This window comes from Oncorhynchus keta, chromosome 11 (assembly GCF_023373465.1).
Source record: "Oncorhynchus keta strain PuntledgeMale-10-30-2019 chromosome 11, Oket_V2, whole genome shotgun sequence".
Lineage (NCBI taxonomy): Eukaryota > Metazoa > Chordata > Actinopteri > Salmoniformes > Salmonidae > Oncorhynchus > Oncorhynchus keta.
The window spans coordinates 31,681,580-31,704,959 of NC_068431.1; the positions used below are offsets into that span (position 1 = coordinate 31,681,580).

General features: G+C 41.4%; 1 protein-coding gene across 2 annotated transcripts; it reads right to left on the reverse strand.

The window, feature by feature from the left end:
- Window positions 1-1,952: 1,952 nt before the first annotated feature.
- trpv1 (transient receptor potential cation channel, subfamily V, member 1) lies at window positions 1,953-23,328 on the reverse strand. 2 transcript variants are annotated; one of them, XM_035780246.2, is made up of 17 exons: window positions 22,799-23,328; window positions 19,503-19,748; window positions 19,049-19,206; window positions 18,242-18,394; window positions 17,926-18,063; window positions 17,392-17,690; window positions 15,608-15,784; window positions 13,628-13,783; window positions 12,689-12,784; window positions 12,328-12,398; window positions 11,745-11,910; window positions 11,371-11,437; window positions 4,705-4,906; window positions 4,397-4,541; window positions 4,136-4,260; window positions 3,591-3,709; window positions 1,953-2,420 (listed from the first exon to the last, which is right to left on the reverse strand). In XM_035780246.2, the coding sequence occupies exons 2-17, from the start codon at window positions 19,724-19,726 to the stop codon at window positions 2,302-2,304; spliced, it is 2,415 nt and encodes an 804-aa protein (XP_035636139.1). In that variant the 5' UTR covers window positions 19,727-19,748; window positions 22,799-23,328; the 3' UTR covers window positions 1,953-2,301. The 2 variants fall into 2 exon arrangements, with proteins under 2 accessions (XP_035636139.1, XP_035636140.1); XM_035780247.2 differs by lacking the exon at window positions 22,799-23,328 and adding an exon at window positions 21,768-21,976.
- Window positions 23,329-23,380: the final 52 nt, after the last annotated feature.

Consider the following 23,380-nt stretch of genomic DNA (forward strand, 5'->3'; position numbering starts at 1 on the left):
TCACCCATCACATACTACTATCATCACCCATCACATACTACTACCATTACCCATCTCATACTACTATCATCACCCATCACATACTACTATCATCACCCATCACATACTACGATCATCACCCATCACACACTACTATCATCACCCATCACATACTACTACCATTACCCATCACATACTACTATCATCACCCATCACATACTACTATCATCACCCATCACATACTACTACCATTACCCATCACATACTACTATCATCACCCATCACATACTACTATCATCACCCATCTCTTTGCAGAACCCACCACATGCACTGTTTTCTTAACCACAAGTGGGTGGATCCATAAATAATTAATGTGGGAATAAATATCACTGAATGACAAAAAATATTGGAATAAAGAAGGCTAATGCGGTTGAAGGCATTCAGTTGTTGCTTACTGAAACCCCAAAGTCATCCAATTTTTATAATACATTTGATAGAAGCAATATACCTGTGTGTGGTCAACTATTTCAGCCCCGTTTTGCTCTGCTTTGAGACAAGCTTGGTGTATTGATAAATCAATGTCACAGTTTTTTTTTCACTGAATCTCTGTTTGGATATTAGGCTGGGGAAATGTTAGCTAAATTGAGGTGAGTGGTGCTCATTATCATCTTGTCTATTTGGCTCATTTATTAGCACTGATCAGAGCATTTTGCCAGGATGTTATGTAGATTAACAAGTGGATTATTCGGTCGCTTAGTAACCTAGCCGAGGCCTACTCCCAACCAAAGGCCTGTGACTTATCTTAATCAATCAATGTGATTTTGTTTCACTAAACCTCCATCTGTATATTTGGTTAATTGTCTGGCTGGACAAAAAAGTGGAGGTGGTTTTGCTCATCTATTTGTTGTCTCATCTATCACTGATCAGAAACATTTACCGTGCAATAATGTAGCCTAAATTCAGTGTAGGCCTATTATTCTGCTCGGTCATGTATAAGCAACCCCAAAAGCCAACGGAGGGGAGGGTGTTCAAATGCTTTTGAAAAGTATGAAGATACATTCAGAGTAAGACCCTATGCCTGCTCCCTAAACAAAGCATGGTGAGGGTAGGAAAGCGATGAAACGTGGATTAAAATGGGCTTTTTCCTTGGGCTCTGTTTCAAAAGCTCTCTTTTTTATATGATGGGTTCCACATGTTGTTGCCATAATGCAAGTTGTGTAGAAAAAATAGTTGTATTTCATAAAATTCTAAGCCTACTGTCAAATATGTGTGTTGACTGTGTGTCTCCGCAGTCATATAGGCTGCAGAGATCAGTCATTCAACTCAATATGCCATTCTACTCTTTTGAAAATACATTGTATTAGTCTTATGTTTCTTAGGACCTGCCTAAACTAATTAATAATGGATTTATTTTTGATGGTGTATATTGTCAATGGATTTATTAAAATAGATGACCACCCTCATCTGCACACCACTACAACCACTCTTCCCTGGCATGTCATCATGCACACGGGAGGTATAAAAGGTGTATGCAGGCAAGAATATGGTAAAAATAGGCTTGTTTGTAAAAGGGTCATATAAACATTTCTCAATTGTTTTTACAGGCAAAATACCTTAAATCCTATGTCAAAGCAGTATATGATTAATTTTCTCCCATTTGGAAACGACAGGCTGTCTTAGGTTAGTTATGTTTTTGGTTATTACTATACTTATGGCCCAACCCATTGGTTTCTGGGACCAATCAGACGGTCCGAATGTGTTCGCATTCAATAAAGGTCTAAGAGTCAAATCCAGACTCATTCAGAGAAGAAACAAACCTTTGTGGGTGTGGCTTTCGGTCTGAGTAATTAGTCTGGGTAGCCAGGTAAGTATGTCAATACATTAGTTCGTTAAAATAACCATATATTTATACAGTTTTCCAGTTATGTTATTGCTAAATTTTAAGTAAACATATGAGGATTAAGGACCACTACTGCAATGATTTCCTTTATTAAGATCTCATCTCTACGATTTGCTCAACACAGATTGCAGTCATTTTAGGGCACATAGATTTAACAGAATAACAATCAGCTTGAAGTATAAATAAATCAATGTTGTAAATCACAATAACAGTGGAGTGAATGTGTTTCTTTGGCTGTTTAAACCTGCCCTCTAGAGGCTAGAACCCTCCACTACCCTCCTATTAACCACACGATAGGACTAAACCAGAGTACATATACATTTGAGCAATTTCATGAAATCTGTGCATAGGTAAAACAACCAAACATCATAATCATTGCAAGAAAGAGAACCATCTAGGTCAGGAGGATGCGAGAGCAGACTTCAGACATGGTTGAGAGGAGACAGAGAGGACATCTCTGTGCTCTCTACTTGTGTTTGTTGCTGAGGCTGTGTATGTTGTCTTCGACTGACATTTCCCAGGAACCCCCGCCAGCTCTTCTCTGTAGGGAAAAAGGAGTTTGAAATGTTAATCTGTATGCACTCAAATGACTGATACAGTATATTAATGTCCATATACACTCAGTGGCCAGTTTATTTGGTACCCCGTTCACGAAAATGGTGGCCGTGGCTTGCTATATAAAGCAGGCAGGCGGGCATCGAGGCATCCCTTTACTGTTCGATTGAACATTTGAATGAGCAAAAAGAGTGACCTAAGTGACTTTGAGCGTGGTATGATCGTTAGTGCCAGGTGTGCCGGTGTTGTGCCGAAAATCTCCCCCCTGACATAATTCTCCCCCCTTTCAACGTTCTTCATTGCTGCCCATGTCGCTGTATTTGACTCTAGTGATAAAATTAAGGAAATTTGAAGGGGGGGATTCTGGCAGGGGCACAACACTGTTCCAGTATCTCAGAAGCGGACACCCTCCTGGGCCTTTTACGCACAACAGTGTCTAAGGTTTACTGAGAATGGTGTGACAAACGAAACACATCCAGTCAACGGCAGTCCTGTGGGCAAAAACAGCTCGTTGATGAGAGAGGTCGAAGATGACTGGCAAGAATCGTGCAAGCTAACAGGTGGGCCACAAACAGGCAAATAACGGCGCAGAACGGCATCTCGGAATGAACAACTCGTCTGTTCTTGTCACAGATGGGCTATTGCAGAAGACCACACCAAGTTACATTTACATTACATTTCCACTTCTATCAGCGAAAAACAAGCTGGACCACCAACACTGTACAATTGAGGAGTGGAAAAACATTGCCTGTTCCGACGAATCACCGTTCCTGTTGCGTCAATCTGATGGCATAGTCAAGATTTGGCGTAAGCAGCATGAGTCCATGGCCCCATCCTGCCTGGTGTCAACGGTACAGGCTGGTGACAGTGGTGTAATGGTGAAGGGAATATTTTCCTGGCACAGATTAGGTCTCTTGATACCAATTGAGCAACGTTTGAATGCCAGACCTTGTAGAATCCATGCCCTGAAGAATTCTGGAGGAAAAGGGTGGTCCGACTCGGTACTAGATTGGTGTACTTACATTTGAATAGTACTGATTAGGACAGAATAATATTATGTGATCCAGAAGGTGTAAAAATGCCTCCAACCAAAAACTCATTGTTTTTCTCTCTCTCCCAACACACACACAAACGGACACACACACTAGGCCTATACCTCTGCCTAGCGTTCTGCTGCTGTGTGTAGGGGACAGCCTGGCCGTATCTCCGCTCCCTGGATCCTCATTGATTATTCCCAGGTTGGTGTTCCATTTGTTCCAGTTGACTTCCTCCACTCTGAGAGGACAGACAGATAGACAGACACATGCTCCAATTACTGTCCCTGAGTGTATGACACATCCATCAGCTGTCACAGAAAGCAAATCAATGATGCAGCACACCATGTACCAGGCTGTGGTGCTGCTGTGCACAGCGGCTGTGGAGTGCATTCAGTCATTTAATTCTAGACGCACAATTACACAGCTGGGGTTGTATGAGGGGCTTTAAATGATATTTTCCTGATATGATGGGTTCCTGTCGAAATGGGTTAGTGTTGGGAATGATTGTCATGCTATTGATATTTGACGCAATCAAATCTATAGAATGTTATCCAATAGGAATGTACAGGTATGTTCACTTGTACTTTTGTCAGATAAATTTTTTCATTTGATCTATTCTCTCATCATTGATTCAACATCTACAGTATGTAAATAAATTGACCACCTGAAGCACCATCGGCGGTCTTTCTCTCCAGCCCTGGTCCCCAGGTCCTTGTCCACCCCAGAACGAAGCCTCCTTCTCAAGCAGCGAGGCAGGCTCCTTTCCAGATCCAGGATGGTGAGGGCCCGCTGTAGACACACGTGTTCATTACAATGAATGAGCTAAGATCAAACTATCCACAAAAACAAACACATAAAAAAATTGTGCCATTTCCCTGTCAGTCAGTACATCTGTCTGTCTGCCAGTGAACCCATGGTGGATCACCTGTAGTTTCCAGATGCTGGTGCTCTCCAGGGACATCTTCTCCACAGTGCGGCTCATGAGGGCGATGAGCATGTTGAGCAGCAGGATGTAGGTGAGCACGATGTAGGAGATTAGCAGCATGTAAAACACTTCCTTGTACTGGTACCTAGAAAAAACACATTCCTAATTGCCTAAATAACTGCCCATTTCCCCACCATGATAGCTCGTACAGTATATGTAAGCAAAAATAGCTGTCTTGGAATCACTCAGGTGGGTGCTAGACATGTCTATCTAAATAGCCTTTTAGCATCTGGAAAATCAATTATTACCCCTCTGTGAACTCCAGGTCTCCCATGCCGATGGTGAACTTGAACAGCTCCATGATAGTGTGAGAGATGTTCCTGAAGGTGGGTTTTATACATGAATCCTCAGTGGGAAGGAAAAAGGTACGACCTCTTCCATCTGTACTGTTTATTGGCTGTGCTGTATTATTGGCTGGCAAATCAGGTTCCATCAACAAAGTGACCACCGCTGTGGAGGGACAGAGAATGCTTTACTACGGTCCATTCACAGAGTTTTGTTTACATACAGTACCAGTCAAAAGTTTGGACACACCTGCTCATTCAAGGTTTTTTTGTTTTTTCTACTATTTTCTACATTGTAGAATAATAGTGAAGACATCAACATATATGGAATCATGCTGTAACCACAAAAGTGTTAAACAAATCAAAATATGTTTTATATTTGAGAGTCTTCAAAGCAGCCACCCTTTGGCTTGATGACAGCTTCTAATCACACTATTTGTCACTGCCAGTTCTCTGACGTCCTCCATATAGGCTGTCTCATTGTTGTCGGTGATCAGGCCTACCACACTATTGTGTCGTCAGCAAACTTAGTGATGGTGTTGGAGTCATGTTTGGCCATGCAGTCGCGGATGAACAGGGAGTACAGGAAGGGACTAAGTACACATCAGCGTGGCATACGTGTTGTTGCCTAACTTTACCACCTGGGGGAGGCCCGTCAGCAAGTCCAGGAGTCAGTTGCAGAGGGAGGTGTTTAGTTCCAGGGTCCTTAGCTTAGTGACGAGCTTTGTGGTCACTATGGTGTTGAACGCTGAGCTGTAGTCAATGAACAGCATTCTCACATAGGTGTTCCTTTTGTCCAGCTGGGAAAGGATTGCGTCATCTATGGATCTGTTGGGGCAGTATGCGAATTGGAATGGGTCTACGGTATCCGGGAGGATGCTGTTGATGTGAGCCATGACCAGCCTTTCAAAGCAGTTCATGGCTACCAATGTGAGTGCTATAGGGCGGTAATAATTTAGGCAGGTTACCTTCGCTTCCTTGGGCACAGGGACTATGGTGGTCTGCTTGAAACATGTAGGTATTACCGACTCAGTCAGGGAGAGGTTGAAAATGTCAGTGAAGACACTTGCCAGTTGGTCCGGTCATGCTTTGAGTACACATCCTGGTAATCCATCTGGCCCCATGGCTTTGTGAATGTTGACTTGTCTAAAGGTCTTTCTCACATCGGCTACCGAGAGCGTAATCACACAGTCATCCAGAACAGCTGGTGCTCTTGTGCATGCTTCAGTGTTGCTTGCCTCGAAGCGAGCATAAAAGGCATTTAGCTCATCTGGTAGGCTCGCGTCACTGGGCAGCCCGCGTCTGGGTTTCCGTTTGTAGTCCGTAATAGTTTTCAAGACCTGCCACATCCAACGAGCGTCAGAGCTGGTGTAGTAGGATTCGATCTTAATCCTGTATTGGTGCTTTGCTTGTTTGATGATTCGTCTGAGGGCATAGCAGGATTTCTTATAGGCGTCCGGATTAGTGTTCCTCTCCTTGAAAGCAGCAGCTCTAGCCTTTAGATCAATGCGGATGATGCCTGTAATCCATGGCTTCTGGTTGGGATATGTACGTACGGTCACTGTGAGGACAACGTCGTCGTTGATGCACTTATTGATGAAGCCGGTGACTGAGGTGGTATACTCCTCAATGCCATTGGATAAATCCCGGAACATATTCCAGTCTGTGCTAACTAAACAGTCCTGTAGCATAGCATTCGCGCCGTCTGACCACTTCCGTATTGAGCGAGTCACTGGTACTTCCTGCTTTAGTTTTTGCTTGTAAGCAGGAATCAGGAGGAAAGAATTATGGTCAGATTTGCCAAATGGAGTGTGGGGGATAGCTTTGTATTTTTATTTTTTTATTTTTTTATTTCACCTTTATTTAACCAGGTAGGCTAGTTGAGAACAAGTTCTCATTTGCAACTGCGACCTGGCCAAGATAAAGCATAGCAGTGTGAACAGACAACACAGAGTTACACATGGAGTAAACAATTAGCAAGTCAATAACACAGTAGAAAAAAACGGGCAGTCTATATACAATGTGTGCAAAAGGCATGAGGAGGTAGGCGAATAATACAATTTTGCAGATTAACACTGGAGTGATAAATGATCAGATGGGCATGTACAGGTAGAGATATTGGTGTGCAAAAGAGCAGAAAAGTAAATAAATAAAAACAGTATGGGAATGAGGTAGGTGAAAAAGGGTGAGCTATTTACCTATAGACTATGTACAGCTGCAGCGATCGGTTAGCTGCTCGGATAGCTGATGTTTGAAGTTGGTGAGGGAGATAAAAGTCTCCAACTTCAGCGATTTTTGCAATTCGTTCCAGTCACAGGCAGCAGAGTACTGGAACGAAAGGCGGCCAAATGAGGTGTTGGCTTTAGGGATGATCAGTGAGATACACCTGCTGGAGCGCGTGCTACGGATGGGTGTTGCCATCGTGACCAGTGAACTGAGATAAGGCGGAGCTTTACCTAGCATGGACTTGTAGATGACCTGGAGCCAGTGGGTCTGGCGACGAATATGTAGTGAGGGCCAGCCGACTAGAGCATACAAGTCGCAGTGGTGGGTGGTATAAGGTGCTTTAGTGACAAAACGGATGGCACTGTGATAGACTGCATCCAGTTTGCTGAGTAGAGTGTTGGAAGCCATTTTGTAGATGACATCGCCGAAGTCGAGGATCGGTAGGATAGTCAGTTTTACTAGGGTAAGCTTGGCAGCGTGAGTGAAGGAGGCTTTGTTGCGGAATAGAAAGCCGACTCTGGATTTGATTTTTGATTGGAGATGTTTGATGTGAGTCTGGAAGGAGAGTTTGCAGTCTAGCCAGACACCTAGGTACTTATAGATGTCCACATATTCAAGGTTGGAACCATCCAGGGTGGTGATGCTAGTCGGGCATGCGGGTGCAGGCAGCGATCGGTTGAAAAGCATGCATTTGGTTTTACTCGCGTTTAAGAGCAGTTGGAGGCCACGGAAGGAGTGCTGTATGGCATTGAAGCTCGTTTGGAGGTTTGATAGCACAGTGTCCAATGACGGGCCGAAAGTATATAGAATGGTGTCGTCTGCGTAGAGGTGGATCAGGGAATCGCCCGCAGCAAGAGCAACATCATTGATATATACAGAGAAAAGAGTCGGCCCGAGAATTGAACCCTGTGGCACCCCCATAGAGACTGCCAGAGGACCGGACAGCATGCCCTCTGATTTGACACACTGAACTCTGTCTGCAAAGTAATTGGTGAACCAGGCAAGGCAGTCATCCGAAAAACCGAGGCTGTTGAGTCTGCCGATAAGAATTTGGTGATTGACAGAGTCGAAAGCCTTGGCGAGGTCGATGAAGACGGCTGCATGCATTCTGTGTGGAATAAAGGTGTTGCACATGTGACATGCTGGTAATAAATTTGGTAAAACTGATTTAAGTTTGCCTGCATTAAAATCTCCGGCCACTAGGAGCGCTGCTTCTGGGTGAGCATTTGCTTGTTTGCTTATGGCCTTATAGAGTTGGTTGAGTGCGGTGTTAGTGCCAGCATCGGTCTGTGGTGGTAAATAGATGGCTACGAATAATATAGATGAGAACTCTCTTGGTAGATAGTGTGGTCTACAGCTTATCTTAAGGTACTCTGCCTAAGGCGAGCAATACCTCGAGACTTCTTTAATATTAGACGTCGCGCACCAGCTGTTATTGACAAAAAGGCGCACACCCCTACCCCTCGTCTAACCAGACATAGCTTCTCTGTGCTGCCGGTGCATTGAAAATCCCTCCAGCTCTATATTATCCTTGTCGTCGTTCAGCTACGACTCGGTGAAACACAGTTCTTAATGTCCCGTTGGTAGGACAATCGTAATCGTAGGTCATCAATTTTATTTTCCAATGATTGCATGTTAGGAAGTAGAATTGATGGATGTGGGAGTTTACTCGCTCGCCTACGGATTCTCAAAAGGCAGCCCAATCTGCGTCCTCTTTTCCTCTGTCTTTTCTCCACAAATGACCTGGATCTGGGCCTGTTGCCGGGAGAGCAGTTTATATTTTTCGGCGGATTCAAAGGAAAAAGCTTCTTCCAGTTCATGGTGAGTATTCCCAGTTTTGATGTCCAGAAGTTATTTTGGGGCATAAGAGACAGTAGCAGGAACATTATGTACAAAATAAGTAAAAAACAAGTTACAAACAATGCAAAAAAGCAAACAAAATAGCACAATTGGTTACGGCATGTAAAACGTCACCCATCCTCTTCGGCACCATCTTAACAAGAGCTTTGCACACTCTTGGTATTCTCTCAACCAGCTTCATGAGGTAGTCACCTGGAATACATTTCAATTTAGTGGTGTGCCTTGTTAAAAGTTCATTTGTGGAATTTTTTTCCTTATTTTTCCTTGCATTTGAACCAATCAGTTGTGCTGTGACAAGGTAGGGGTGGTATACAGAAGATAGCCCTATTTGGTAAAAGACCACGTCCATATTATGGCAAAGAAAACAGCTCAAATAATCAAAGAGAAACCATAGTCCATCATTACTTTAAGACATGAAGGTCAGTCAATCCGGAACATTTCAAGAACTAACCATCAAGCGCTATGATCCAATTGGCTCTCACGAGGATCGCCACAGGAAAGGAATACCCAGAGTTACCTCTGCTGCAGAGAATAAGTTCATTAGAGTTAACTGCACCTCAGAAATTGCAGCCCAAATAAATGCTTCACAGAGTTCAAGTAACAGACACATCTCAACATCAACTGTTCAGAAAAGACTGTGTGAATCCGACCATGGTTGAATCGCTGCAAAGAAACCACTATTAAAGGACACCAATAATAAGAAGAGACTTGCTTGGGCCAAGAAACACGAGCAATGGACATTAGACCAATGGAAATATGTCCTTTGGTCTGATGACTCCAAATTTGAGATATTTGGTTCCTACCGCCGTGTCTTTGTGAGACGCAGAGTAGGTGAAGGGATGATTTCCGCATGTGTGGTTCCCACCGTAAAGCATGGAGGAGGAGGTGTCATGGTGTGGGGGTGCTTTGTTGGTTACATTGTCTGATTTATTTAGAATTCAAGGCACACTTAACCAGCATGCCTACCACATCATTCTGCAGCGATACGCCATCCCATCTGGTTTGCGCTTAGTGGGACTATCATTTGTTTTTCAACAGGACAATGACCCAACACACCTCCAGGCTGTGTAAGGGCTATTATACTTAGAAGGAGTGTAATGGAGTGCTACGTCAGATGACCTGGCCTCCACAATCACCCAACCTCAACCCAGATTAGAATGTTTTGGATGAGTTGGACAGCAGAGTGAAAGGAAAAGCAGCCAACAAGTGCTCAGCATATGTGGGAACTCCTTCAAGACTGTTGGAAAAGCATTCCAGGTGAAGCTGGTTGAGAGAATGCCAAGCGTGCGCAAAGGGTGGCTACTTTGAAGAATACAAAATATAAAATATATTTTTATTTGTTTAACACTTTTTTGGTTAGTACATGATTCCATATGTGTTATTTCATAGTTTTGATGTCTTCACTATTATTCTACAATGTAGGAAATAGTAAAAAATAAAGAAAAACCCTTGAATTAGTAAGTGTGTCCAAACTTTTGACAGCTACTGTAAATATACCCTACCATTCAAAAGTTTGGGGTCACTTAGAAATGTCCTCGTTTTTGAAAGAAAAGACATTTTTTTTGTCCATTAAAATAACATCCAATTGATCAGAAACACAGTGTATACATTGTTAATGTTGTAAATGACTATTGTAGCTGGAAGCGGCTGATTTTTAATGGAATATCTACATAGGCGTACAGAGGCCCGTTATCAGCAACCATCACTCCTGTGATCCAATGGCACGTTGTGTTAGCTAATCTAAGTTGATCATTTTAAAAGGCTAATTAACTTTTGCAATTATGTTAGCACAGCTGAAAACTGTTGTTCTGATTCTGAGAGTACCTCTGTCCACTGTCGGTGTTCTTTTGCCCATCTTAATATTTAATTTTTATTGGCCAGTCAGAGATACCTATTTTTCTTTGCAACTCTGCCTAGAAGGCCAGCATCCATGAGTCGCCTCCTCACTGTTGATGTTGAGACTGGTGTTTTGCAGGTACTATTTAATGAAGCTGCAAGTTTAGGACAAACTAGACACTCTAATGTACTCGTCCTCTTGCTCAGTTATGCACCGGGGCCTCCCACTCCTCTTTCTATTCTGGTTAGAGCCTGTTTGCGCTGTTCTGTGAAAAGAGTAGTACACGGCATTGTATGAGATCTTCCGTTTCTTGGCAATTTCTCGCATGGAATGGCCTTCATTTCTCAAAGCAAGTATAGATTGACGAGTTTCAGAAGAAAGTTATTTGTTTCTGGCCATTTTCATCCTGTAATCGAACCCACAAAGGCTGAGTCTCCAGATACTCAACTTGTCTAAAGAAGGCCAGTTTTAATGCTTCTTTAATCAGAACAACAGTTTTCAGTTGTGCTAACATAATTGCAAAAGGCTTTTATAATAATCAATTAGCCTTTTAAAATGATAAACGTGGACAGGAATGATGTTTGCGGATAATGGGCCTCTTTATGCCTACGTAGATATTTCATACAAATACATTTTGAATTCATGAGCCACTGACAGGCTATGTTTGTGTCCCTGCGTGCAAAAGTGACAGAGGAGAGTTGAAATACCTGCTGAAAACCCAAAGAGGAAGGTAACGTAGACAAAGAGAAAGCGCAAGATATCACATAGGATCATCTACAAAGGGAAAAAAAAGAGAGTAAGAATGAGAGTATCAAATGAACTGTGGATTATAACTACAGCTCGGTCATAACACCAATGTTGTTCCAATGGTAGATACCCTGTGGCAATGAATCCTGTAGCTTCTCTGTAAGAGTGTCAAAAGGGACTGAATTCTAGAGTCTCAGTGCAGGAGTGCTGATCTAGGATCAGGTCCCCTCTCTCCATAGAATTGTATTCATTGTGTTCTAAAAGGCAAGTGTTCCTATTTCAACACTCCTACTCAGAGACTCTTTGTGAAAACAGGCCCTGGTATCCAGTGTACCTTCTGTATCATGACACTGTAGATGCCCATGTGTCTGTATCCTCTGGAGAAGTAGAGCAGGTTGACCCAGCTGAGAGCCAGACACAGCACAAAAAAACCCAGGTACTCCTCCCTACCACAGCAGTACAGCACTGAGGAGGCCAGGAAGAAGATCGCCTGCAGAAAACTACACACAAAGGCAAGTTAAAGTCAAGCATTGCATCAACTCACTGCAGAAGAGAGTTGGAATCACAGAGAGATAACCTCTGACACTAGTGAAACACAAACTTCCTACACACACATGCATAGAGCTGCCAAGAAACATTATCAACATGGCTTAGAAAAATGTATCCTAAGATGTCAGGATCAAAGATAGACTAGTACTGTGTTGGACCGCTCTGACTTCAGCATGTTATTATACAGTGTGTACCAGTAGGAGTGTGTGGGTCTAGCCCACAAGCTTGCAAGGCATTCTGAAAGATGTGGCGTTGTCCTTATTAGAAGTTCTTCTCATCCCTTAGTTATTGCTTAAGTATGCAGGGGCAGGTGATAGATAATCTATCAAATAATTAGTGCGTGTGGAGAGAGATTTTGTACAACTCACAAAAGGATTTCACTGTATCCGTCAATCAGCAAAGTGTCCAGGCTTGGACGTTTCCTCTTCAAGTCTAATATCTTGGGATAGAAAAAGAAAAACATTTGATCAACCACACTTTTGAATACAGTTTTGTTAAATTATATTTCAAACATTAAGGCCGGGATTCAATCCAATCGCGCTTGCAGACAACACAGCTTTTAAAGGCAATCTTACCGCGTTAATGGAGATAGCGTTCAAGGTAAACGCTGCAGGTGTCGGCTCAATTAGAAAATGCCTTTAAGTGTCAACAGCGCTATAACATGGATCTAGTGCGAATTGATTGAATCCTGGCCTTAATCCTCATATAATCAAAGCACATCACACATACCCCTCTTATGAAGAAATAGCAGGCTCCCACAGTTATAAAAAGCTGACCGGCGAGTCGCAGGTACTCCTGTCTGGTATGTTCCAGAGTAAAAGGTGGCTGGATATCAGAGGGTGAGAGAAGAAATTAAGCTGAAGTTAAAATAACTGTCTTTGGACAGCAGGTAGCCAGCCTAGTGGTTAGAGTGTTGGCCAAGTAACCAAAAGGTTGCTGGTTTAGATTTTTTTATTTAACCCTTATTTTACTAGGTAAGTTGACTGAGAACACATTCTCATTTACAGCAACGATCTGGGGAATGGTTACAGGGGAGAGGAGGATAAATGAGCCAATTGTAAGCTGGGGATGATTAGGTGACCATGATGTGATATTTAGGTGGCCAGATTGGGAATTTATAGCCAGGACATTGGGGTTAACACCCCTACTCTTACAATAAGTGCCATGGGATCTTAGTGACCACAGAGAGTCAGGACACCTGTTTTATGTCCCATCCAAAAGACAGCACCCTACACAGGGCAATGTCCCAAATCACTGCCCTGGGGCATTGGGATATTTTTTTAAACTAGAGGAAAGGCTGCCATATGCAGCATCAGGTCTCCTATCCAGGGACTGACCACAACCAACCCTGTTTAGCTTCAGAAGCAAGCCAGCAGTGGGATGCAGGATGGTATGCTGCTAATACCTGGGCCATCAAGGTGACAAATCTGTCGATGTGTCCTTGAGCAAGGCATTTAACCCTAATTTGCTCCAAGGACACCGTACTACTGTGGCTGACCCTGTAAAACACCACATTTCACTGCACCTGTATGTGACAATAAACAATTCATAAATAATCATTTGATCTCCTCTATATCTGAATGATATTTGCATGGATCCAAACTTAATTGCTCTGGGACCAGCCAGGCAAGAATAATGTAGCTTATTGTGATAATGCAAAGACCTCACCGTTCCCTTCTTCCTGTAGTAGGCGACAGCAGTGAAGACGGAGAGGTAAACCAGGTAAACCATGAAGTTTAAGAAAAACATCCGAGCAGCAAACTTGTCCCACTTCTCCTCCAGTAGCCTGTTCAGAGGCTCAATCTGCAGCATCTCATGGCGATTCTGAAATTATATTTTATAATGTTGATATAATATAGCCACACTTTTATGCTAGTATATCTATATTTTAGTCTTTCTCTCTTTAGAGACACAGATTCACAGAGAGGTTGGAGAACAGCTGCACAGGGTTAACCACAGTGCAGAACTCATGGAGCAGTTTAGGTGTTAAGTGCCTTGCTCAAGGGCACAACAGCAGGAAATGGCATCTAGAGCCCCATTTATACCTGGTGCTAACATGTGTCCTTCCTAATGTTGTCCACATTCTGATTAGTCAATGCTATCAGATAGCATGGACCCATTCTCAGTGTGCCCATATTCTTTAGACAGGTGTAGACTATTAAGATGCTCATATCCAGAATCTTTTTACGTGTCTATTTTCAAAGGATAAAGCTAAGAATATGAATAACTTCAGAGTTGGAAGAAAATTAAATGTATTCTACAAGAACGAATATCACTCTCTAAAAACACAACTTTATGGACCAATCCTTGGATAGCTTATCAGAATTCACCGATAAATTGGTCCACATGTAAAAACTAAAGGCATAGAAACTGTAAATGACTTGGTAATTCTGAAAAGCAATATTGTCAAATACATGCAACTTAAATGTTTTCAATCACAAAATTTTGATTCAAAATCTTTTGGATATCAGATCAATCTTGAGGAAATCCTATCTGAGTCAGAAAAGGATATTCATATGATAGGTAAGCTATACAAAACCTTGCAGAGAGTCTATCCAGCTGACAATCTCTTAGAAAAAAAGAAAGTATAAACTATTGGAACCCAGACTTAAAAATAAATAACTGATGTTGGCACAAGATGGAGGGAATGTTGGACCATAATTAAACAATATTACAGTTAACAAAAATGTACACTTAATCCAGTATCAATACATTTATAGAATAATATTGAGACAAAATTCACAAATTCTGCAGCACAACTGCAGAGTCATGTCTGAAATGTAAAACTAATAATGACTCAATAATCCATGCCTTCTTGGAATGTTATAAAGTCCAAAAGTTATGGGCGGAGTTAGAAAGTTGGCTTTCAGAAGTATTACAATGTAAATGTACTTTTAATCTGTAAATCTGCATATTTTAAGACATGGCATAAGAGGGGGTGCAGTGAGATACCCGATGGGTTGGACGATACTTTACTTGTCAATCATCTTTAAAAAAACATATCATAAAAACTGTAAATCAAGCAATCGTTCATCGTTAACACAGTGGAAAGGTCAAACGCTTTACTATCTAAAAATTGAAAGTGAGTGCGCTATGGAGAGAAACAGAGTGATGGGGCGCTGGAGATGGGGGTGTGTGCTAGTGGGTCGGGGCAGGTGTGATGTAGTTGATGTTTGTACGATGTTGTCATTTGTATGTGAATGTTTTGTATTGTTTATAAAGATCAAAGAAAATCTACAAAAATAAATAAAAGATGCATTTTGATGTGATTGTGATCTGATCTTCCTGACCACCAGAGGTAGTCAGGCATGCATTGTGTCTGGAAGTGTAGCTGGATCTGGAAAGTGAAACCATTTAAATTATCATTATCCAGCCCTCTAAAATCATTGACAGGTGGTACCATTAACTCAGGCCATCAAAATGTGTCTTAAAATAAATAAATGTTTTTTAAAAAGAATACCTCTCAAATAATTTGCATAGAGGGAGGGATCAGCAAATTTGGTCACAACGCAGTGGATAGATGTGTAGACGAATGTCTGAAAATCTGGGCACAATCAGAATGTGGCCAAGATTAGGACAAGGAATGCATGATAGCACCAGGTATAAAGGGGCTTATGATTTGATCCTTTTGATATGAATGTGACTCACAGGAATGTCACTGCTGTAAACGATGATCTCCAGGACAGAGTTCTTCTCGTAGGAGTCCAGTGAGTCCAGGTCATACAAGGAGGAGTGGACGGGTCCGTAAATCCACTCAGTGAATTTACGCGACAGGTTTCTGGTCTCCCTCTCCTGGAACTCACGATGCATCATGTGCTTAAACAGCTAGATGAGGAATAAAACAATTGGTTTACACATAATGGAAGGATGTAGCACATTATGATAAACACATACAGTGCATTCGGAAAGTATTCAGACCTCTTGACTTTTTCCACATTTTGTTACGTTATAGCCTTATTCTAAAATGGATTAAATTGTTTTTTTCCCCTCATCCGTCTACACAAAATACCCGATAATGACAAAGCAAAAACAGGGTTTTAGAAATCTTTGTACATTTATAAAAAATGTAAAACTGAAATAGACATAAGTATTCAGACACTTTACTCCTTACTTTGAAACACCTTTGGCAGCGATTACAGCCTCAAATCTTCTGGGGTATACTGCTACAAGCTTGGCATACCTGTTTTTGGGGAGTTTCTTCCATTCTTCTCTGCAGATCCTCTCAAGCTTTGTCAGGTTGAATGGGGAGCATCGGTACACTGCTATTTTCAGGTCTCTCCAGAGATGTTCGATCAGGTTCAAGTTCAGGCTCTGGCTGGGCCACCCAAGGACATTCAAAGACTTGTCCCGAAGCCACTCCGGCATTGTCTTGGCTGTGTGCTTAGAGTTGTTGTCCTGTTGGAAGATGAACCTTTTCCCCAGTCTGAGGTTCTGAGCGCTCTGGAGCAGGTTTTCATCAAGGATCTCTGTACTTTGTTCCTTTCATGTTTTCCTAGATTCTGACTAGTCTACCAGTCCCTGATGCTGAAAAACATACCCACTGCATGATGCTGCCACCACCATGCTTGGTTTCATCAGACCAGAGAATCTTGTTTCTCAGGTTCTGAGTTTCTTTAGGTGCCTTTTGGCAAACTCCAAGTGGGCTGTCATGTGCATTTTACTGAGGAGTGCCTTCCATCTGGCCACTCTACCATAAAGGTGCTGCAGAGATGGTTGTCCTGCTGGAAGGTTCTCCCATCTCCACAGATGAACTCTGGAGCTCTGTCAGAGTGACCATTGGGGTCTTGGTCACCTCCCTGACCAAGGGCCTTCTCCCCCGATTGCTCAGTTTGGCTGGGCGGCCAGCTCTAGGAAGAATCTTAGTGGTTCCAAACTTGTTCCATTTAAGAATGAAGGAGTCTACTTCGTTCTTGGGGGCCTTCAATGCTGCAGAAATGTTTGGGTACCCTTCCCCAGATCTGTGCCTTGACAGCATCCTGTCTCGGAGCTCTACGGACAATTCTTTCGACCTCATGGCTTGGGACCTTATATAGACAGGTATGTGCCTTTCAAAATAATGTCCAATCAATTGAATTTACCACAGGTGGACTCCAATCAAGTTGTAGAAACAGCTCAAGGATGATCAATGGAAACAGGATGCACCTGAGCTCAATTTCGAGTCTCATAGCAAAGGGTCTGAATAGTTATGTAAATAAGGTATTTCTTTTTTAAATTTGTAATAAATTTGCAACATTTCTAAAAACCTGTTGCTTTGTCATTATGGGGTATAGTGTGTAGATTGATGAGGAAAAACATTTATTCAATCAATTTTAGAATAGGGCTGTAAACGTAACAGAATGTGTAAAAAGTCAAGGGGTCTGAATATTTTCTGGATGCACTGTATGAAAGAAAAATGCGTACGTCTAACAGGAACAACAGGACTCCTCCCTTACCCCGATCTTGCCAGTCTTGGCAGCCAGTTTTATAGTCGTCAGGCCCTGGTTGTTCTCGATGTCCTCCAGCCTCCATTTGGGGTGGAGGCGGGCAGCTGTTGTGAGGATGTGGTCGTACATAGAGGTGATGAAGTCAGTGTTCTCTGGTGTGTTATCAGCCAACACCACCAGGGCATGCAACACCATGTTACCCAGAGAATCACTCTCCCTCACATCCACTCTCTGGTAGTCATTCTCCAGCAGAAAGTCCACCACCTCAGGCTGGTTGGTGCACGCAGCCAGGGACAGAGGTAGCTCACCTAGAAACACATTTTCCCTCAATTCAATGTCCTTTCTATTACCCTATCCACCACAACAGTGACAACCTTGTTGGAAATATTTTCTGGATATGTAAATCAAATTTAAATAAAGCTTCATAAAACACTTTATTAAAATTCCCTTAGTCATAAAGACTTCTACTGACAAGTAGAAGAGTCTGTTGTCAACTACCAGAGGAGGATACTGTTCAAGGCTCAGTGATACTGACACACTCACCAAAGTAGAAGCTGGGTCCATCATTGAGCTGGAAGAATTTCCCACAGGCTTTGGCATGGACGTTTGCTCCTTTCTTGATCAATAGCTCAACAAAATAGGTGCTCCTTCTCTCAATGGCAATATGAAGGGCTGTTTGACCTATTTGATCCGTAGATAGAAAGGATAGAATATCATAACATGCATGGCCTGACATATACAGTTACATGACTGTTTTGATATGTTGAGGGCTGTGTATATAAAACTGAGTTGTCAGAGACATGTGTGGAACAGATGAACAACAGCAAGTAATGATAATTCTGGTTATATGACAGTTCACCTTTGTAATAGCTGTCTGTGTAAGCAGCATTTACTAATTCTTTGATGTCCCCCATCTTCTCTGAGATGTCAAGGAGATATTCAATTGTGTTATTTCTGCCATTTCTCAGATTCAGTAGAGCCTTCAGCAGGACGTTTTTACCATACGATTGATCTAGGAGAGCAAGAGGTGAAAGAATGGGGTATAAAATAATACACTTGAGGGTCAGCGTTAGTATTAAAGCTATAGGTACAATGCATTACCACTCTAGGGTTAGGGTTGAGGTTAGGGTTAGAGTTGAGCTGAGATGTGGACATGAAGTTAAAGTTAGGATTGATGCTAGAGTTAGGGTTTAACTGGGGTGTGGACATGAAGTTAAAGTTAGGATTTATGCTAGAGTTAGGGTTTAACTGGGGTGTGGACATGAAGTTAAAGTTAGGATTTATGCTAGAGTTAGGGTTGAGCTGGGATGTGGACATGAAGTTAAAGTTAGGATGATGCTAGAGTTAGGGTTTAACTGGGGTGTGGACATGAAGCTAGGGTTATTAAGGTTGAACCGGGGTGTGGACATGAATCTTTGGTTAGAGTAATGGCTAGAGTTAGGGTTTAGCTGGGGTGTGGACATGAAGGTAGGGTTAGGTTAATGGGTAAGTTTTGGGTTGAGCCAGGGTGTGGACATCAAGCTAGGGTTGGGGTTAGTTTACAATACTCATTACACTGTAATAACACAAGTAGTTACACAGCAATAATAGCACTGTAATTTAAAGTGGTATCCTAAAATACTACAATTATACAATACTATATATTGTAATGCATAGTCGCCCTCACACTCAGTGTTGGAGAGCTTTTTCATGGACTGATGCAAGTACTGATGCAGCCCCTCCAGCTTCATGACATCACCAGTGGACACGGCCTCAAACAGCCTCTTGATGTCAAACCTCTTGCTGTCCCTGTCCTCTTTGTTCTCCTCCAAACATCGTACTTCTCTATAAAGAAAAATGTTAGACTTTAGTATTGGGAAAGCATTTCTTCTTCAATTGGAAAACAAAAAACGAAAGGTCTTTCCCAAAAGGGCTTCAAAACAAAGACCTTACTCTCATGTTATATTGTAAATTAACTTCTGATTAAAAAAATGTCCTCCCTGAGGGAAGACATCTGTGTTTTCTCAAACAGTATTAAGACTGTTATTAGTGTGACTTAGCCCTACAATCAGGCATTAAACACCATTTGTCGCCATACTGTACAGAATGTGTTATTATATTTTGTGAATGCGTTGTCTCACTTGTCAAAATTGAGATTGAATCTAATCTTGGGAGCGGCCTCCTCCAGCTCATCCTGGTAGTCTGAGTCCATGGGGGCTTTGGGCCCCCCCGAACTGCCTAAGCCTAGGGCAGACACCAGCCGGTCAGGCTTCTTCACCTGTCTGCTCTGTGCCCTCTCATCATCTGTCCTGTCATCCGTCTCCAGAGAGAAGGAAGGGTACTCTGGGCCCTTTGACTTGCTCATAATGACTCCTCAGACTGGTGGTCTAGAGGAGGAGTTACAATGATAACACATCACAGTCATGTAAATACAGTATGTTCAGTATATTATAAATCCAAAGAGAGGATTGACAAATTCTAATTTTACTTTATTTTTCTGCAGTGAGGGACTGCATTCATGGTTATCTTTCTGAATTTTGGCATGATGAAATATTGTTTGGTCATACACATTTTAATAACTAGACATTAACTTGACAATTTCTTCCATTTTATCGAGATTCTCAGAAACATAATAAGAGAGCTGACCTCAAAATACACCAGCTTTTAGACATGTGATGTTTCACCCCCAGATGACTAACAAAGCTGGTTATTTATTAGCACTTCCCCATGACAACTGTATCTAATACAAAACTCTATCCAGGCCTGGAACCCTTTCTTTACTTAAATAACTGACAAAACATTCCCAGACAGCCATTACTGAGACACATTGGAAATAATCACATTTCTCTTCAAGCTAAGCTGATCAGAATGTATCATTATTCTGGGGATTTAAATTATTTATCAGAAAAAGGATGGCAATGAGAAACAAATTGTTTTGTTATTTCCCTGTAGATGCCCTAGAAAAGAGGAAGGGGGTTGACAATGACTCAGAGTGAAACTCTGAAGACCTCTGCCTACCATGAGGAGAACATGTGTGGAACAGCAGAAAGAGAGAGGTCAGGACCATGATTCAAACACATCCCCATTTATAACCCAGCACATCTAGATCCATCTCATTCTCATCAAATAATTTGGTTTATGATACCCTTGACAAATTAATGAAATAATACAGAACTGTGTTACTAGGGAATACAGCATTGTGAAAGCAAATCATCTAAGGCTCAACATTTAGTCACGTTGTTTTTTTGAACATGTTGTTATTCTGCTGATCCATTACTGTAAAAGAAAAATAAGTGTAATGTGTACTTCAGGTCCATTTGCAAGGCACAACACACGCTCAGTGTAAAACAGTGAGCACATAAAACAGTGTGCAGCACGTGAACATTGACTCTTATCCACTCTATGAGATAACGTCTGTATGCATAATTGGTGGCCATTTTGCTGTCACTTGATGTACATTATAGATCCTCATCTACTCATCTAAAGCTGCTGGACCTGGGGCTCAAAATGTCTTCTTCCTCTCAGAGAAAGGCTATTCTCTGATGCGGTGTCATATGATTGCCAACCCCTCCCTACTTACAAAAAAACAAAACCACAGTGTCTACCAACTGTAGCACATCAACGATGAGCTCTCTCCCACCACAGCGCATAATCTGTTCCTCATTTAAACACATTATTGTTTTTCTTATGCTAATTGAATCTTTTCACATTAACTACAGTATAGCTGAAACTCAAGATGAATAATCTAATTGTTGTGCTTGTCTTATTCTGTTCTGATACAGTCTTTATGTAACCGTGTACATTTGAATCGTCCTCTTGTTAGAAAACGACTAGACTGGTAGACAATGAAATCATGAAAACAAAAAATGTTAGAATCACAGTTTCAGACACATCTAACTAATAAATTGCATGCAAAAATGTAAAACCTAACAGTGAGCAATTGTGATTTGATTATATTCATGGTTTCTATTAGTAGCCTGCTCTACAGTACAGTTTCTCACAGTGAGCTCATTTTATTATTATTTTTTTTTATTTCACCTTTATTTAACCAGGTAGGCTAGTTGAGAACAGGTTCTCATTTGCAACTGCCACCTGGCCAAGATAAAGTATAGCAGTGTGAACAGACAACACAGAGTTACACATGGAGTAAACAATTAACAAGTCAATAACACAGAGAAAAAAGGGGAGTCTATATACTACTATATACTCATGCACGACATGTTGACTGGACTGAATGTCTACAGTTTGGAGTGAATTCAGTTATGACAATAGAATAACTGAACCTTTCCCACACAAATAAAGCAAATGCAAAGCCATCATCAACACCTGCTTATGATTCTATAATTCAAACATGGACATGAAGCCATTGGGACCTGAAGGTCTAACATACAGATAACTGTACTTACACAGAGATGAATGAATTCCTTCCATGTATGTATGAAGACAATTTCACAGAGTGGTCTGCTGGATCACATTTTCTCTTATGTCTTTGTCTATCATATCATCCGTGTATTAAATAAACACCTTAAATGCACAACCGCATGACAAATCAACCTCTATACACAGAGCGTGTGTGTGTGTTTGAATCTTACTCTCTACTACTGTGAGTAGTAGAGAGGGATGCTATGGATAAAGCGATGGGGATGATGTTGGAGAGCGGAGAGAGAGCCTGATGCAGAAAGATAGGTAGAGGCCATCCCCTGGGAGTATCAGAATACATTACCACCAGAGAGAGCTCTGTTCTGAGAGCTTAAAAGGCTACATGGCTGAGCCTTGGTGTTATTGATCCAGCCTCTGTTGCACTGCTGAGACAGCAATGATATAGTGACCAGGAGATGCACAAAGGATCTTAGCTTATTCTTATGAATGTTGACTAATAACTGTTTTAATGTACATGTGTTTTGTTAACATTATATTCAAAAGTAAATGGACATCAGTTTAGCCATGGGCTCTTATTTACTCTCTGCATCCGAACTATATGCATACTATATTCCTATTGATAGAAACATAGAATACCACGTAAGTACATTGATAAGGTATTGAACCAACATTCTTAGTAAATCCTCAAAGTTCACATACACACGTACTCAGTGCACACAATGGCATGGTCAAATTCTGCATTTCACAATCTCTGTTCAAAGTAAATTCCAGTATCCTGATTTGCCCCTTGTTGTACAACATTATGTTGCAAATTCTTAAAGTCAAAATATCATCCCCTTCTCATTACTTCACACTTTGAGTAGCCTACAAAATGTTGCACAGCTGATCAAAGATTTTCTAATATCCTCATAAGACCTAATGGTACTGTGTAGTTAGTTTGATGCAAAGGCATCTATCTTCTTGAATACTGTATATCTCATAACAATGTAATAACATAAACATAGATGATTAATCTAATCATACATAATTACATATTATCAGATAATATATTACTTACTTATTGTTTTGAATGTGTCTCGTCTCACAAGGGATTTCCTTCTCCTTTAACACAACATTCAATTCAGTAAGCGTTTCTTCTTCTTTCTTTCAGAACAACTTCTCAGAGCTTCCGGAGTGTGTGCCTTCTCTTAGCCTGGTGAGTCTGTTCCTGTGACTAAGATTGTGGTTGGAAAAAAACTTGTCTTGTGAGATTAGACTTATTATATACTGTAGTTAGAGGGATCAACAAACTTTGACTTCTTTTACATGCGCCATGATAACATAACAATTTTATAATTTAGTAAAAACAGCATTAAATAATTGTAATCATTATAAATTATAGTTGTAATGATCAACGATACTAAAATCTTGTTAATACCACTGATGTGTAAGCTAGCAGTAGCAGAACAATGTTTTAGTTAAAAGTTCAAGTTCACCAATGCAAACATTTCAAATACAGGACATTATTTTACTGTAGTTAACCGTGTCCTACATTACCACTTACCCCTTACTGTAGGCCTAATTTAACTTTTAGTTTGTACTATAAATGTGAGACATCATTTTGATTGGAGATTGCACAATGGATTTCAAATAGTATTAG

What these genes read in the sequence shown, in the direction of transcription:
- trpv1 (XM_035780246.2), bottom strand. Translation starts at nt 19,726, where the DNA reads ATGAGCAAGTCAAAGGGCCCAGAGTACCCTTCCTTCTCTCTGGAGACG. An exon ending in AAAGCTCTCCAACACTGAGT is followed by an intron (nt 18,395 to 19,048) that starts GTGAGGGCGACT and finishes TTGCTCTCCTAG; the next exon opens with ATCAATCGTATGGTAAAAAC. An exon ending in CAGCAGAACGCTAGGCAGAG is followed by an intron (nt 2,421 to 3,590) that starts GTATAGGCCTAG and finishes TTTTCCCTACAG; the next exon opens with AGAAGAGCTGGCGGGGGTTC.